The sequence below is a fragment of the Pelecanus crispus genome, chromosome 13, assembly GCF_030463565.1.
Source record: "Pelecanus crispus isolate bPelCri1 chromosome 13, bPelCri1.pri, whole genome shotgun sequence".
NCBI lineage: Eukaryota > Metazoa > Chordata > Aves > Pelecaniformes > Pelecanidae > Pelecanus > Pelecanus crispus.
Window position 1 is genome coordinate 22472427 of NC_134655.1, and position 16770 is coordinate 22489196.

The window sequence follows — 16770 nt, forward strand, 5'->3', positions numbered from 1 at the left end:
ATTATTTGGCATCAAACCATCAATACTTCAATTTTATTGTTATCTCAAAGACAGAGATGGAAGATTACTTTGTAAACATATTTCTTAATAGGATAATTTTCTAATGAGTGATAGCAGTTTGCGACAAGATTTAATCTTACACGGTCTTTTTGCAAAATATACGTGATGCTATGGGATGGAACAAAGTAGGATATTTTATCTACAAAAGACGAGGGCTCTCTCCCAAGGAGGAGACTTCACCTCATATACTTGGTGTCGTGGTTTAACCCCGGTCGGCAGCCAAGCACCACCCAGCCGCTCGCTCACCCTCCGCCCCCAGTGCGATGGGGGAGAGAATTGGGGAGAAAAAAAGTAAAACCCTGGGTGGGTTGAGATAAAGGCAGTTTAATAGGACAGCAGAGGAAGAGAAAATAATAATAACGATATGAAATGGAAGCATCCAAAGGAAACCAAATGGCTTCAAAAAGATTTACTGGCCGTGGGGTATAAGTTTTTATTACTTTAACAAATAAATACCCCTGTAATAATGAAGTCTGAAACAGTAGACTGGTGGATTCTGTACAACAGGCATCACAATCCAGAAGAATATGGCATTAATTTTTTTAAAGGCTTCTAAGAACAAGTCAACTGCATAGGCAAGAAAAAAATTATGGGTTCCCTCCCTGGTTCTTTGCTTCCTCCCATCTTTACCAGTTTCGTTTTCATTTTTATTTTTAAAATATTTGCACTTTTTTTTGTACTATAAAACTCTGCGCTAGGAATATTAATGGGTGGAAGATAAATACTCAGTAATTATCTCCCTCTTTTTTTATTTTTTCATTTTCAGTGTATAGCTTTTTTATGTGTTCCACAAGTTCATAATTTTCACCGCTCACTGTAAGAAAAATTCTCAAAGGTAATACAAATAAAAGGAAACAGCATTCCTGATTTTCATAAAAATACCCCAAGAATTTAAAAAGTGGAACAAATCCCTAAAATATATACCCAGCCAGGCTCTGTTGCATTTTTTTTTTCCACAAGCACCAGCTGTTTTTTGCATACTAGCGTAAGGGATATATTTGCAATTCAGTTTATGGGAGCTTTGTTTATGCACTGGGTCAGGACTAACAATTAATTTTAATTAATGTGGCAAAACCAAGTTCAAAGAAGACGGAAAATTTGTAAATCTCATAAGACCACTAATTCTGGCTGTGTTCTTAGATGCAGAAAAGGTGCCGCATGGAATTTTCCGTATTAATGTTTTTACTGAGGTTTACACACTGTAATCCTTTCTCCATCACTATTTCACAAGGAACCTCCTGATTTAGCAGATCTTTAATTAAACCCGTGCGCCTCCCAATCTTTAGTGTGTCTTTACAACCTCTCTGTAAAACAGACAAATACCACTGTTGTCATTTCGAGTGTTCATCAAGCAGGAAACCTGTGAAAGAGCAGGCAACTAAACCAAAGAGCCTGCTTTTCGGCGCAACTTGTACCCGTGCAAAGCCAATGGCATCGATACGAAAAGAACGGCACACGCATTTTGATGGAAACACGTAAATGAGTAACAGGCAGCTTGGATTTCACAAGAATAAATCATGTCAAACTGATCTAACTTTCCTCTATGACAGGATAATAAGACTTGTAGAGACATCAAGCAGTAAATGTTACCTACCCTGACTTTAGCAGGGCTGTTGGCGTGGTCAGACGCTGCGCTCTTGTAGTGAAGCTGGGGAAACAAAGCCTCAGAACCGACTGAGGAACTCCGCTCCCAAAACTGGTATCACAGTTTTCTGACAAAATGAAAGGAGCAAGCGAGGTTTTTGCTGTGGTCAGTCCAACAAATCTGTTCTGAGGATTTAACTTATCGAAGATTCAGGAGGAACGTTAGCAAAAAATTTCTTAACGGGAGGATGGTCAAGCACTAGAAGAACTGTGTGGTTTTTAATATTGGGTTCTTCCACACATTTTCCCAAGCACAAGTTTGACACTGTTCTTTTTGGGGACAAGGGGACAGATTCAATGACAAGATGAGGTCCCTTTTTGGCTGATGCCGTATAACTACATGATTTAACCTCACAGCAATGTAATAGGCAAATTACTCCTTTGAGATCAGGAAGCATCACACCAAACTGCAGCACAAATTGCTGGGGAAACACACTTGTGCTCCTTTCCACCCCGCTTTCGCCCCCGCCCCGGGTCACTGCTGACTCGTTCAGGTCACCCTCAGCTCTGGCTTAGAGATTACATCCCTCAAGGCATCACCAGAATAACGGCATCGTGAATCGAGTAAAGCTGCCCTAAGAAAAGTTTCTGTTAAGTGGGTTGGTTTTGCCTCATTGGCTTTCTTAGGGTTTTCCAGATTCAACAGAAAGCCAAGAAATGGAAGTAGCAGCCGTTGCTCTGAACTCCATGGCCAAAATGGTTCAGGTTCATCGCCCGGGGGTCACACACCGGCTCCTCTCTCCGCGGTGCTTCTGGGGCATCGTTATAGAGACCTCTCTTACCTGCACGATCTACTAAAAATCTGAAAATGGTACAAACTGCTGGAAAAGCGGCAAGATCTTGGCGTGAAGGAAGAGAAGAATCGTGTGGTTTTACAGTCGGGTTCCTGCCTGTGGAATACGAAATAGGGCTCTTGACCTATTCCATATCCCACGTAGGGACGATGGGACAGCCGCACCCCGCGGCTGCAGCTGAGCAGGGAACTCCTACGCGCAGCGCTTAGGAACCAGCGCACGTTCTTCCGAGAAATGCTTCCTCTGCCACGTAGAAGCAGCAACCCATACTGAGCTAAGTAACTAATAGTAAGCTGAGCTAATTAGTTTAATGAGCTAATACAAAGTAGCTACATCAGAGAGTCTCACTTTGATGCTAATTCCCTCATGTAAGGAGTCCTTTTATGTGCTGGGCTACTGTTTAAACCACTGGACCAATTTGCCAGCCCCTCTTAATTGAAATCTGTTATTAATGAATGAGAAAGCATGTGGATCTGGTTGCAATAGAAGAATATTTGTTTTATTTCATCCTGCCGTAGTTTTTCCCTCCAGGTTTGTCTCATTGAGAGGCAATACCAGGGAAGAAAGCAAATAGTCTGAAGTTCTTTCTGCAGCTTGTCACTCCGCTGCTGCGAACAGCAGCAGCTTTTTAAACCTATATGTTCAGTTTACTCTTCTATATTGTAAAGCATGTATTGTTGAGCGCGCCTCTTCTACCCCGCTCCTACCACTAGCGTGAATATATTTTTTCGCCTTTCCTTTACCTCTTTTTTTCTTTTCATATAGACTTTTCTGCTTAAGCTCTTAGTCTTACCTTTTATGCTGAGACAAATTTCTGTTACTGTGATCTATAAACCTTTTCTGTGGTCACAAGTCTGCATATTAGTTTCTTTGATAACTTCAAAACACAGCTGACGTCTCCTTTAAGAACGATTCTATGACTTTTTGATATAAACTATAGAAAAAGCGCCTGTGAGCCCATTGTTAGTCAGGTAAGAGCCCTTGAAATATTACTTTCTATTATTCAACATTTAAAAAGAGTTTAATAAGCTGTGTTGTATCAAACACCACTGTATCTTTTTCAAAGGATTTTAGAGAGACTGTCTCACCATTTTTGTTTCCCAAGCCCCAGATATGTGAAAAGAAAACATACCAAATTTCTCTGGAATCATTCCATAGTAAATTCCACACCAGCATTTTCTATACAAGTGGTGTAGGGTTTTTATGGTTGCTCTATTTAATTTTTACAAGGTGAGTGTTGATGGCACACAGAGAAAGGGAATATATCTAAGGGGAAGAAGCAGCATAATACAAGATTTGGAGTTTAAAATACATGGGACTATCCGTAAGACCCCGTTATTAAATTCAGGGTGTTTACTACTGCGTCTAATCCCATACAACTGGGAGCTGCTACCCACCCGGATTCCCCCTCCTCTTCCTCATCCTCAGCCGCTTCCTCACGCTGGTTTTCTGCGGTGGATCGAGCAGCCATGCTGCGGCAGGCGAGTTCTACCAACGACCTGAGCCCGTAGGTGACCAACCCCACCCAGAAAAACACCATCTCCTCAGCCGGCCCACCTCATTCACCCAATTCTCTCTGCACCGCACGATTACTGGGTGCGGTACAAAGGCAGTATCGTATCACTGTATCTGATATCCTAATTTGTTGGCAGTACGCAGAGCTCTCGACATCAGCTACACCAGGAGAGATGTGCGTTCCCGGAGGAAAGCTGGCGCGGCCCGTCCTCTGCTTTGTAAAGCAGGAAAGCGGCAGTAAAGACTGGCACCTGCCTCAAACAATTCAAGTCAACTAAGATCTTTAGCTCAGATTAAGCTTTATTAATTGACTTTCCAGACTAGCGAAGGAAACGTAATTACAATGTGGACAGAACATGAACTACTACTCAACTATTAAAGGGCGCTCTAGAAGGACGTATTTTATTAGCGGATGCCCAAAGATTCAGCACATCTTGCTGCTGCATGGGAAACCATAGACAAACCTTTAGGTGGCCAGAAATGGAGTTAAATATGTCAGAAGTCAGCGTTAAAATTTTTAAACAATGTAACTTACTTTAATTTTAAAATAAACATACACATTGACTGCTCTTCTCCTCCCTGCCTACAACCAACCAGTAGCACTTCTTTTATTTCAGTCCTGCAGAAATGTTTGCCAATAGATCTGATTAAAGTCATTGCACAAAATTAATCACCTGGTTTAATATTTTAACATTATGACTTAAAGTGTAAACTACTCAGGATAGGGACACGGCATATCTAGAGGCTTTCTAATTAACACAAGGCCTCAAATCTGATTCAGACTTCTCAGTGCTCCTACCACCGAGCCTTGGCAGTGTTAGGTTAATGGTTGGACTGGATGGTCTTAAAGGTCTTTTCCAACCTAAATGATTCTATGATTCTGATTCTATAAATAATGACTGCACATGAGTTCTATCACATAATCTGTCCGTACAGAGGAGCGCTGTCAGAATTCCTGCTTGCTTGTTGACGAGGTTTCCTTTCGGATGGCAGACCGCACCCGAAGGAGGGCTGGCACCGGCGCCCCTGGTTGTACTGTGCTCTCCTGTAATAACGCAGCGTCACGAGCACGCGTGGTTTGCGTCGTGGTGCTCGCACAACCACCAGCTCCGACCAAGACACAGGCGGGGTGGCCGGCCTCCGTGAGGGCACCAGCCCCGAGCTGCCCACCTGAGGAGCCTGCCATTTCCTTTCTTCCCAGAGCAAATGTATTCACCCCAAGCAGTAAGAAGTTTATTTCTTGACTGCCATAACGTTCACGTAATTTAAATCCTGATCCTCTGTGGAGCTTTTCAGATTTTACCAGACACACCTACTCGTCTGCCCAGGGTTGTAGAACACGGTAAATTTTATTTTACCGGGTCTTTGCTACTTCTTTCTCTCTGAAACTGCTGTATTGCCTTACATGCGCACTGGTAAATTTTATTTAGCTGCTTCTTCGCTATTTCTTTCTCTCTGAAACTGCTGGTGCCACTTTACACATGCACTGGTGAATTTTATTTTACTGGTTCTTTGCTCTCTCTCGGAAAATGCTGGTATCGCTTTACACGTGCACTGGTAAATTTTATTTAGCTGGTTCTTTGCTGTTTCTTTCTCGCAGAAACTGCTGGTATCGCTTTACACGCACAGCGGTAAATTTTATTTAGCTGCTTCTTCGCTCTTCCTTTCTCTCTGCAACTGCTGGTGTCCCTTTACAGGCGCACCGGTAAGTTTTACCGAGCCGGTTCTTTGCTCGCTCTTTCTCTCGGAGAACGCTGGCACTGCTTTCCCCGGGCGCTGGTAAACGGTGTTCAGCCGGTTCTTGGCTGCCGCCCTCGGAGCCCGCTGCGATCGCTTCCCAGCCGCCCCGCGGGCTTTCCCATGGCGCCCACCGCTCCCTGCCCGCGGGCGGCGGCGCCGGGCGGCCCGAGGGGCTCGGCAGCGCCCCGGGCCTGGGGGCAGGTGAGCGGGAGGGCACCTCGGGAGGGGCCGCGCCGGGGCAGGGCGGCCGGGGGCGGCGGGGCCGCTGCCGGCGCCGGGCGGGCTGGGGGAGGCCGGGCCGGGCCGTGCGCTGAGGGGGCGGCGGGGCGGCCCCCGGGGCTGGCGGCAGCGCGGGCCGGGCCCGGCTGGGCCCCGGCCCCGGCCCCGGCCCCGCCGCCGCCGCCGCCCCCCCGCCGCCGCCGCCCCCCCCCGGGCGGCCCGGGCCCGCCGGCCCCGCAGCGCGCGCCCCCCCGGGCGAGGGGCGGGGGCGAGCACTGTCCCGGCCGGCGCTGATCTCACGCTCCCATTGGCCGCTGTCTGCGCTGACGTCACGATCATGATGAGAATTAATGATCGGAGGCGCTGATTTCATTGTGTGACGCCGGGACCGACCCAGCCGAAACCGGCTGAATCCGGAGCCCCGAGCCCCCGGACCAGCCCCGCGCAGCACGGTAAGGCCGGCGCGCGGCGCAGGGGCGGTGGGCGGGCGCGGGCGCCTCCCGGGGGAGCAGCCGGGCCCCCGCCCGGGAGGGGCGCGGCGGGCGGGCGGGGAGGGCGATGGTGACGATGCTGCTGCTGGGGATGATGCTGCTGATGCCGATGATGATGATGATGATGATGATGATGATGATGATGCCCCTGGGCCGGCGGCCTGGCGGTGGGGGAGGGCGGCGGCGCGGGCTCGCGTTGGCAGAGGCGCCCCGGGCGCGCATGCGCACTGCGCCCCGCCGGGCCCCGCAGAGGCCGGCGCTGGGCCCCGCCGCCGGCGGGGGTGTGCGCATGCGTAGGGCCGCTCGGCGGGCGGGGGGGGGGGCCAAGCTGCGCATGCGTACTGCCCCGCGGCCCCCTGGGCTGCCCGGGCGCATGCGCGGAGGGGCCCGGCCCTGCCCGCCGGCGCCCGGGGCCGGGTCGGGTACCGGTGCCTCTTCCTCCCGCTTTCCCTTCCCCGAGCCCCGGGCCCCTCCTTACCCCTGGTGTCAGCGCAGGGGCAGCTCCAGCGGCCGGGCGGGTACCGCTGAAGGCTTTGGGGGGGCGGCTGGGGAGGGTAAGGGGAGAGCTTGTCGCTGCCTCGTGGCGTGAGGCCTGTGGGGTTTGCGCAGAGGCAGGCGGGCCCCCAAGCGTGAGCGGGGCAGGAGGTGGCCGGCAGCTGGGGATCGTCACAGAACAACTCAAAACCTTTCCCCTCAGGACTTGTACCTCTCAAAGGCTGCATCGGCCCTTTCTGGTGCCGGACGCAGCCAGTTGTGGAGGCAGTTGAACAGGGTCTCCTTTTGCTGTCAGATTTTAGCCCTGAAGTGTTTGGAAGAGGCGCGCTGGCTGTGCAGTCTGTGGCGTTCTGGAGCCTGATGATGCTTGGGAGAGGTCTCACCTCTGGAAGTGCTTGTGTTGCCCGTAGGCTTGCACCCCTCTGGGGAATAACAAGCAGTCCCCAGCCCTGTCCCCCTGCATTCTGTTAGCATAGAGCTTCCAATATTATAGGTAAGATCGTACGTAACTAACCAAAAGCAGTTCTGTATCCTCTGAACTGGGGTCTTGCAGCAGCTTGCATCTTCAGAGTAAAAGTTTTGGTATTCCTTTCCTTTTTTCTGACATAAATCTTAGAAACGCTTGTGTACATGCTTAATTTAAAACGTGGCTAATCCAGCTGAAGTCAGAAGTCTCATCTGCATGAATAAAGTGGGATGGGATGCATAAACCTGCAGAGTTGTGGTCATAGGTTATTAAGTTATTAAGTTACTGAGAGCTGTCTAATTTGTCCCTAATAAATGGCTGAATTTTGTAGGTAGAACTGTAATACAATATTACAAATGCTGTGCTTAGTGGAGAGGCAAGCAGTTGTGCTGCGAGTCACGGATATTTAAAAGTAGTTTTATGACCTGGTCTGTATGTTACACTTACCCAACCATAAGCATAATCTACCGCACCTACAGTTGCGTAGTTGTAACTGTTTTGGCCTGTGTAGGAAGGAGGCAGTAACCCACAAACTCAGATTATTAAACGTTGTCACCTGGTGTACATCCAGTATCTCCACACATGGTGTGTAAGTTGGGGGGTTGGTTGGTTGATTGGTTTCTTTCCATTTGGGGTGCGCAAAAAACTGCGAGCTTTTGGCCGACGTGGAAAGTGAATTAGGTGATTGCTGATACAGTTTGGGGTTTTTAAAGCTGTAGTAACAGTGTCACTGCTGCAATCTTCTTTTATTTATGTACACGGTAGCTTTCTTATTATAGTTGCAGTTTTGTCTCAGATTTATATTGGCGCTGAGTCTTGTTATTTTGTACCGCTGGAGATCTGCGGAGGGAAAGAAAAAAAAGAAAGAAACTGAAGAGTGTGCTGATTTTCTTATTGTGCCTGTTATGGATGGACAGACTAAAACAGTAAGAGGCTTACAGGCTTTTATAAGATGACTTTTTTCCAAACAAATAACTTGTTTGGTGCTGAAGTTAAAAAAAAAAAACCCAAACCTCTCAGAAAATGCTTGTTCCCTTTTATTACTATGTGTTAATCCCTGACAGTTTTATAATGTTTTATACCATAAAGATTTTTATGCTTAGTTACTTTGTGGTGGCTTGTACTCTGAGCGAACTTTTTACTAATTATAATTTAACATCCAAGACTGGTTTCTGTTACTGTTTGAAATGAGTATCGTTAAGTTTTTATTTCCCATTTTTCAAATTAATTAGTATTAATGTAGTAGTCTATGAAGACTTACCTTGTAAGTAAGTTTACGTGGTTAAGCAATCTTAATATTTAGAGACTTTTTGACACTAAGAGTATCGTGCTGTACACTGTAGGCAAACATTAGAGCGCAAAATTTCTTTTTTTCCTTCTTATGCTGCTGCTTCCCCCCGCCCCCAGATCTTTCAAGTAGTCATTACAGAACAATGAAGTAACTCTTGAATATATTTTTTTTTTTTTTTTTTTTTTTTTTAACCAGAGGGTCATTGATACAAGATTATTCCCAGTTTCTTACTGTTGCTCTTTCTCTTATGTTACTCATTGACACCAAGTTGTTTTCATTACTTTCTAAAAATACATCTCTGGGCTTCACCAGGTCTCCCTGGAGAGATTCTTAATTTTGGATGTTGAATAAAGTAACTAGAGTGGAAGGAGTAGGCATTTGCAGCAAACCGTGTGGGATGATTGCTACATTAAGTAGCAGTTTCATGAAGCAAATGCACTACTACTTCAGAACCAAACTCAGCTTTAGTTCTTCCATGGTCTCCCCTCTCCAGTTGTGCTCGCTCTTGCCATAGAAAGGGAGAGAAGGTGGATACTGTGGAAAAAGTTGCTCAAGTGGCTGAAGAAGTCTCCAAAAAGTTCAGGCATAAGAATAACCTTAGCCTCATCTGACGAGGAGCCACTGTGACAGCGCGCAGTGTGTTAGTAGTGTGTTAGTAGGCTCGTCATTCATGAGGCTCGTGCTCAGCAGCCTTGGAGAAGCTGAAGGGCACAGACTTCCCATCTTTGTTTTTATCACTTACCAGCCTCAGATCTCTCGCGTGTCCCCGGCACCTGACGTAGCACTTGGAGTACGTTTGTCTCCTGAACCACCACACACGGCAAAGGGATTCTGCTACTATGATAGGTTTTTTTAAATTCGTGTTCAGTTTAGGGAGGGAATGAAGAACATCCTCTTTATCCTGATGGATTTACAGAAGGTTGAGGAGTGGGAGACCACCAAAGTGGAAAGTTGAATCACGTTAGATGGCCTAGGACACATAGCAGAGGTGGGGAAACCTGCTTTTTCATTTGTCATAAATTACTCTCTGGACTGACACATAGACAGCAACATACCTGGCCAAAGCTACCTTACTTTATTAGCAGAACAGGCAGGTGTTGAATCCTTAAACGTACTGCTTTGCCACCCCTGTCTTTTAATGGAGTGAAAAAAAGACTTATGTTCATGGAATTTCAGTTTGCATATTACTTTCCCTGAATTTAATACATTTCACAGCATTCTTTTCTGTAACAAACTCTCTTTGCAGTGCCAATGTGTTGCCAACCAGCTGGACACCTGGCTTCCCAAAAGCTCAAATGTATGTTTTCTAAGCTTGGCAAATCAAGATTAAAATGAAATTATGATAAAAATCCATGTGGATTTCTAACTTGGAGTCTGAGATTCAAGACAAAGGTGAGAAACCCTGAAGCAACTGGAGTGCTTCGTAGGTACCCAAATGGGGAGGAGGAGTTTATTTCCTTTGAGGTTACTGCGATTGTTCGGAGTCTGCCATGAAGGCGTATGACCTGCTGATTCCCTGGATACTAACGCGGCTACCTGACCGCTTAGTCATGTCAGCACTTTGTACATTATCTGTAGTTTGTATATATTTCCACTGACTGTCAGGGACCTCCCGTATTAGGGAAAATGTAAGAATTAATATCTTGGTTTGTATAACCTGTTCAGCATCGGTTTTCATAGTTACACTTCTCAAAAAAAAAAACCAAAACAAACCCAAAACAGTGTAATTCTTTGAGTCTAGTATTAATCTAGCCTCAGAGACAGCAACATTATGCTCTTGTAGACGTTTGAATGCTCAATGTACTTAAGGTAGATAAATTGGTAGGTCTGATGGGTGTGGGAAGTGAGCAAGACTTGTAACTTATGAAGATGGGATATGCAGAGTCAGCACTTCATGGATTAACATGATGGCTTTGGACTTTGTGACTTTCTAGTGGAGCTTCTAAACATTCGGTAATTGGTTTATTCAACGCAGGGTACTGGTTTAAATATTCTAAAGAAGCCCATAAGAACTGCTGACAGCAAACTGATTTCCATCTGGACTTTACAGATGACATACTATCAGTGGGCTGTTAACCTGCAAGAGAAGGAATATTACCAAATGTCCTACGCACCAGTGTGAAGTCAGTGTGCCAGGGATTGTTTTGTCCTACGGTACTGAGGTTGAGTGCTCGGAGATTGCTATTAGTGGTAGAAACAGCAGTAGTGATCTCGTGATCTTTTGTGCCTAGTTAGAAATGATTATGTAGGCAGTTAAAAAGCAAAAAACTTTATGATTCTTCATTTCCTTTCTCTTGTTCTGTATAATCCAAGATTTTCATGCGAAGTCGTATTTCCTGCCCAGCAATGACCAGAGCACGTCTCTTGTGAGGTTGTGCTACATCTGCAACCCAAACGGCAACAACCACCCTGCAGCTTCCTGGGGTGGGATGCGTTTTTTGGGGCTTTAGTCCAGGCGTCAGTGCTTTCTGTTGAGGTTATCTATCGCTTCTGTGCTGTGCAGAGCTTAACGCCTACTTGTTAATAACCACATTATACCAGGCAACTGTAGCATGGTTCAAAGTATTGTGGGATGTAATAGAATGGCTTGTTGTAGTGGATCTGTGGATCCAGCGGTTTGGTTAGTTTGCTCTGAGTTTAATATTTGGAGTAGAGTTTGAACCAAAATTTCTGTCGGGCAGATGCAGCTGCCTGCGTAACCCTGCTGAACATTATATGCGTGCTCTGGTTTATTCTGCAATTTACCCCTAAATTTCTGTTGCCTCTGGTAAGGCAGTTTTAAAAAAAACCCATGGATTAATTAATTGGCAGACCAGAATGAATAAGATTGACTTACATAGCAGGATAGCTAATGACATTTTAATAATATTTTAAAGTCCCTTCTGTAGTTTTGGTAAATATGTGCGCAGATAGGTTGGCAGTGGGAAATAGTACTGAACTGTCTATTGACTTAGGATTCAGTATATTTAAAACACAAAAAGCATTAATAAATTGTCAGCTGCTTATTGGAAAGTTTAGGGGTTGGAATGTAGACTGAAGTTATGACTCAGCTTCCATAACTCTGTAGGGTCCTGCAATCTATTTATTTAAATCGGTTTCTGATGGCCTCTGCACAGGTCCTCTGAGCTGTACTTGGCTGGATTCAAGGCAAAGTTACTAAGGAATCCTACCAGTATTTTGGTTGGCAGGTGTAGTTTACAAGTGATTAAAATAAACTGCAAAAATGAGTTGTTTATTAAACCAGACCATGACCTCTCTTGAGCTTAGCGAGGCGAAGTCTGTCATGCAATGCACATAGGTTTATCTGAAGATAAGAGATTTCATCCAAATGCTCCGCCCTGTCCTTATCTAAACAACAGATGTCAAATCTAACAATGAAACTATTCTAACACGGAAGTGACTTTGGATACAGAAATCCACATAATTAAAGAATGTGTCAAGGACCTGACACACATCTTCCCTTGCAGATTGTCAGATCTGATTCTAAAAATTTATCTTGCAATTGGAGGAGTCCTCGTCGCAACTGATGAACTATTTGGAGAGCATGCTTCTTTTTGATGAGCCTATGTATAGAAATGCTGGAGCTATTGGATGACAGACTTCATCTGGATCTGGAAAGATAGAAGTTTCATAACTATTTCTGATGGGATCATTTGTGGGAACTGATCTCAACTGAATGAAACAGGACCACTGGTACTGAAAGAGTAGTAGACACAGAAGTGTAAGCTGGGTCCTGCCAATCGTGCAGGAGGAAAAAGAATCACAAAATTAACTCGTACGTATGCTTTAAAAGTAATGTAAATCTGTTGGTGGCTGCATCACAGTGCGTATCCACACGGGAGATCTGAAGACAGTTCTTAACTTTATAAAGTAGGTTTTTATGAACTTTATTGATTTGTTAGTGGGCTAATAATTGTCTCCTCTGTTGCTTGCTATAAATTTCCTTAAACGGTGGAGTATTCAGAGCAAGAGTCTCCTTTTCCCAGCTCTGACTGTGACTGAATACGCGTTCTGGGGGAGGCGTAACTCGGGCAAAGCCTGACTTGTAATGCAGCTGGTAGTGCTGCATTTAATAATGCACGAGATGGAGAGGGTAAATAAGATTTGGCAACAGAGGTAAAAATGCGATTGAAAAATCATCTTCTGTTTTAAGTATTATCAAAAAGAAAACAGTAATTTTTACAAATTGGTAGTTAGTGATTTTTCTGTTGTCTGTTGGCATATAGAGGAAAGTAAATTCTGAAGTCAAAGCTCTGGCCTACAAGCATTTTACTCCAAATTCTAGATATTAATCTTTTTCTTCATAGAGCCCTGTCAAAGTCTAATATCCACTACCATTACATAGTATAATCATCTTGATTAATAATGTGAAAGGAGTTGGACGTCTGCTCATGCTTTCGAGCCTTGAATAATTTTATTTGCTCTAAATTAGAAGCAGTTCTTGTGCAAAGATTAAGTATATTGCTGCTCTCCTCCTTTCCATCCAAAATTTCCCAAAACGGTAACTAAAAGCTTGGTAGCTACAAAGGGTTCCCTCATTCCCTTTGTATTCCTACAAGATGGTGGTACGGTTTCTTATTCTTTAGTTTGTTTTGCATTATTTTGATACATGTACTGAAAGTATTAAAAATAACTTGTGGCTGGTGACTTTTTGCTTTCGGAGGCACGAAGTCGGATGCAGGTTGTTCCTGGCCAGTGCTTGTGGTGTCTCAGCTGGCGGCCTCCTGTTTGGGACAAAATAAAGGCCCCGTTCTGGAACTCCTGTCATGATGGGGCTCTTCTTGTCTTGCATATAACCAGAGGATTATATTCTTTGCCTGTATAGACCATACAACAGAGCATAAAGCTTCAGTTTGCCATTAGGGAGTCTGTTTGTACTTGGTAATAATTTAGCTGTTTGCCTTTTCCGAGCAAGGGCATGAAGTTTCATGCGTAACGAAGCTCTGTCGGGTTTAACGTGTCCATCAAACTGCTGCGGAAGAGGCGGCCTCGTCCCTGGCCACCTCCTGCCGCTGCCGTGGCCTGGCGTAGCCCCGTGCCGATGCGGGATGCGGCGAAGGGCCCATCTTACGGCCTGCAGTGGGGCGATGCCGCTCGCCATGGCGGCCGCACCGTCGGAGGGCAGAGAGGAGGGCTCGGGGAGGCCGGAGGGCAGGCTGGGCCCCTGGCTGCCCGGTGGCCCGGACCGCAGCGGAGCCACTGCCCCAACGTGGGCTGCCCGGTCCCCGTCTGCCCTGTCCCCACGCAGCAAAGCTCTCTCGGGGGGGAGCCGGTGCTGAGCGGGCTCAGCAGGCGAAAAACAAGACCTGAAGAGTTGCTGTTAGCCTGGGAGGAGCGTGCGTCTCCTCATTCCCGTTGAGCTTCACACAAAGCAAAGGGCCGGGAACGCATCCTGAGGTCCTGTAGCCAGCATTGGCTTATACCCTTGTAAAACAACCCTTAAGTGTTCTTAAAAAGTCTGATTTATAGCCTCAGGGTACGGTTTCACAGCAGCTTGAACCTTTCTAAACTCAGGCTGTGATTTGGGTGGTCCCTCCTTGGTGTTATTATTAGAGCATTAGCATTGCAGTGGGCTGGACCCAACTGCCTAAAGCCCTTCGCTTTGCTGTTTTTTTCCCCGAGTTGGTCTTCAGTTCTGGTCCTTGATCTTTGTGACTTTGCAGCTGGGAAGGGCCAGTGCTGACGCAGCAGCAGGAGTAGCATGACCAGCCATAACGGAGTGTAGGATTTGCTGAAGTTGGAGACGGTGGAAACTTTACTCATGCTAAACAGTCACCTTTATTTTATCTCAGATTTTGTCTCTTTTTTTTTGTTTTGTTTTGTTTGGTAGGGGAGGGGAAACAGACCTGCCAATATTGTTGGAGCTGCTGGTGTTACTGTGTTTTGCCTAATGCCTTTATTTTATTTTTTTTAAAGGGAGAAACTTTTTCTTTGAAACTAGAGGCTCTTGGACTTAGCGACACAATGTAATATTTATTTACTTATGAAAGGCTGTCAGTGTTGTTCCAGACATGTAGTTCACATGTTCAACTTGGGTCTATTGCAAAGGAATCACTAATGCTGACTGTAACAGGTTTTTTGGGAAAGTAAGTAAAAGTGTTGGTAAAGGACTCTGTAAAGAAAACATGTCAACACTTAGCGTTGTCACAACAAGCATAAATGAGAGCCTGTGCATTCTGCAACTCTTACAGTTTTTATTCCAACTTTCAGAGTATCTTCTTTTATTTTTAGATGAATCTGCGTTCTGTATTTACTGTAGAACAACAAAGGATATTACAGCGTTATTATGAAAATGGAATGACAAATCAAAGTAAAAATTGCTTTCAGCTCATATTACAGTGTGCACAAGAAACTAAACTGGACTTCAGTGTAGTCAGGGTAAGTACTGAGGCCTTCCAAATTTGTATGTTAAAGCTATACACATTCATTTCTTTACGTAAAATATCTGTAGAGGACTGGAGTCTCTAACTTCATACTTGTCTTAAATCAGACTTCAGTACACGTGTGTGACGTTCATTTTTATCCAGTGAGCCTGTATATAGTTTGTTTTCGCTGAAATGTCTTCACATTGCTGTATTTAGCAGGGGCCTGGATTGCACAAGGAGTGATTTTTTTGTTTGTTTGGTTGGTTTGGTTTGGTTTTTTGGTTGTTGTTTGTCTTTTGTTGATGGTGTTTTGGTTTGGGTTTTGGTTTTTTTTTTTTCTTATTTATTAAATTGCAAATTAGATTGCCCTATAGAAACCTTGTGCAATGTATTGTATCAAAGAAAGCTCCTGTTATTAGGAAATTATTCTTAAGTTAAACAAATTTCTATCACCTAATGTATTTGGGGGAATAATTGTGGAAGTATTTCTTTTGACACACTCTGTCACACTTGTCTTTCATGTCACAATCACAAATATTGTGGTCCCTCGTGGTTATTTACAGTGAGTACATTCTTTTCTTATAAAAGAAGAATGTCACTAGTGCTAACAGGAGCTCTTCCAAAGTCTATGAATTCCATGGGAAGGGAATTAATAATCCCTTTGTGAAACAGTAGACAACAAAATGGCTGTTGTCTCAGAGCAGAAATAGAAATGAAGCATTAGCTGAAAAAAATAACAACGGTAGTGGAGGTACCAGGAGTTGCTGCAACACTGGACACTGAAGAGGAAGAAGTAAGACCAGTCTAGGGTTTTTTAAGTGGTGTACCAGTGGTATATTGACAATAACAACCCCTCCTGCTCCCTAGTTCTTACCTGGATTCCCCTCCCTCAAAATACTCTGGAAATATGAAAACTTACTTTCTCAGCTCTAGGTGGTGGGAAGTTCTGAAAGTCAGCCAGACATTCAGACTCCCTGGAACAGACAAACAGTTGTAACAGGAATCTGGATGCTGATGATGCAGTCAGGGCCTATTTTTCTATTTTTATTCTTATTGAAGGACCTAGAGGAAGCAGCCAGTCTCTCCTCTACTTGCAGTCCTCATTCGCTCTCCATCTTTGTATTTTCCTTTCCCTCTCCGTTTCCCTTACGGCAGTAATGTATCATGACCTTTTTACTTTAGTTTTCTTCCCTTACTAAGCCTTTAGTTGCAATACTTAAACTTTCTTCCTGCTTGTGAAGTGCAATGGAAACAGACCCAGCGTTGGTCCTGCATTTGTCATATTTCTCTATGATCTTAGCTTTCTCTTCTTTGCACCCCTCCTTTCTGCCTCTCCTAATACCCTCCTTTTTTCTTTTTTCTTTTTTTTCCCCCTATAAAACTCTTGGACAGAGATTAGTACTTCTTTGCACAATGTCTAGCTAAATGATGGTTGGGTTGCAGCTGGCACTTCTGGATATGACTATAATAGGAACATGAATTCCCTAAATGTAACTGTTATAATTTTAATGTCATAACTATGAATATATTCGTTCTCTTGAGTCAGGATTTCTATAGCCTTGTCCCATAGAACTACATCCCGTTTTTCCAATCTTGAGCTGCGGTGGAAAAAAGAAAAGACCTATTTATGATTTGATGTAAACCTCTACAGATTATATTACTGCAATACATAGAAATATGTTCTCCTTTT

General features: G+C 44.8%; 1 protein-coding gene across 1 annotated transcript in view; it reads left to right on the top strand.

Annotated features, from left to right (window-relative positions):
* The first annotated feature begins 10095 nt into the window (after window positions 1–10095).
* HDX (highly divergent homeobox) overlaps window positions 10096–16770 on the top strand; it is a 44089-nt gene continuing 37414 nt past the window's right edge. Inside the window, exons 1-2 of the mRNA XM_075720764.1 lie at window positions 10096–10107; window positions 14947–15093. Of these exons, the coding sequence (XP_075576879.1) occupies window positions 14947–15093 (147 nt within the window). The 5' untranslated portion in view covers window positions 10096–10107. The remainder of the gene's footprint in view (window positions 10108–14946; window positions 15094–16770) is intronic.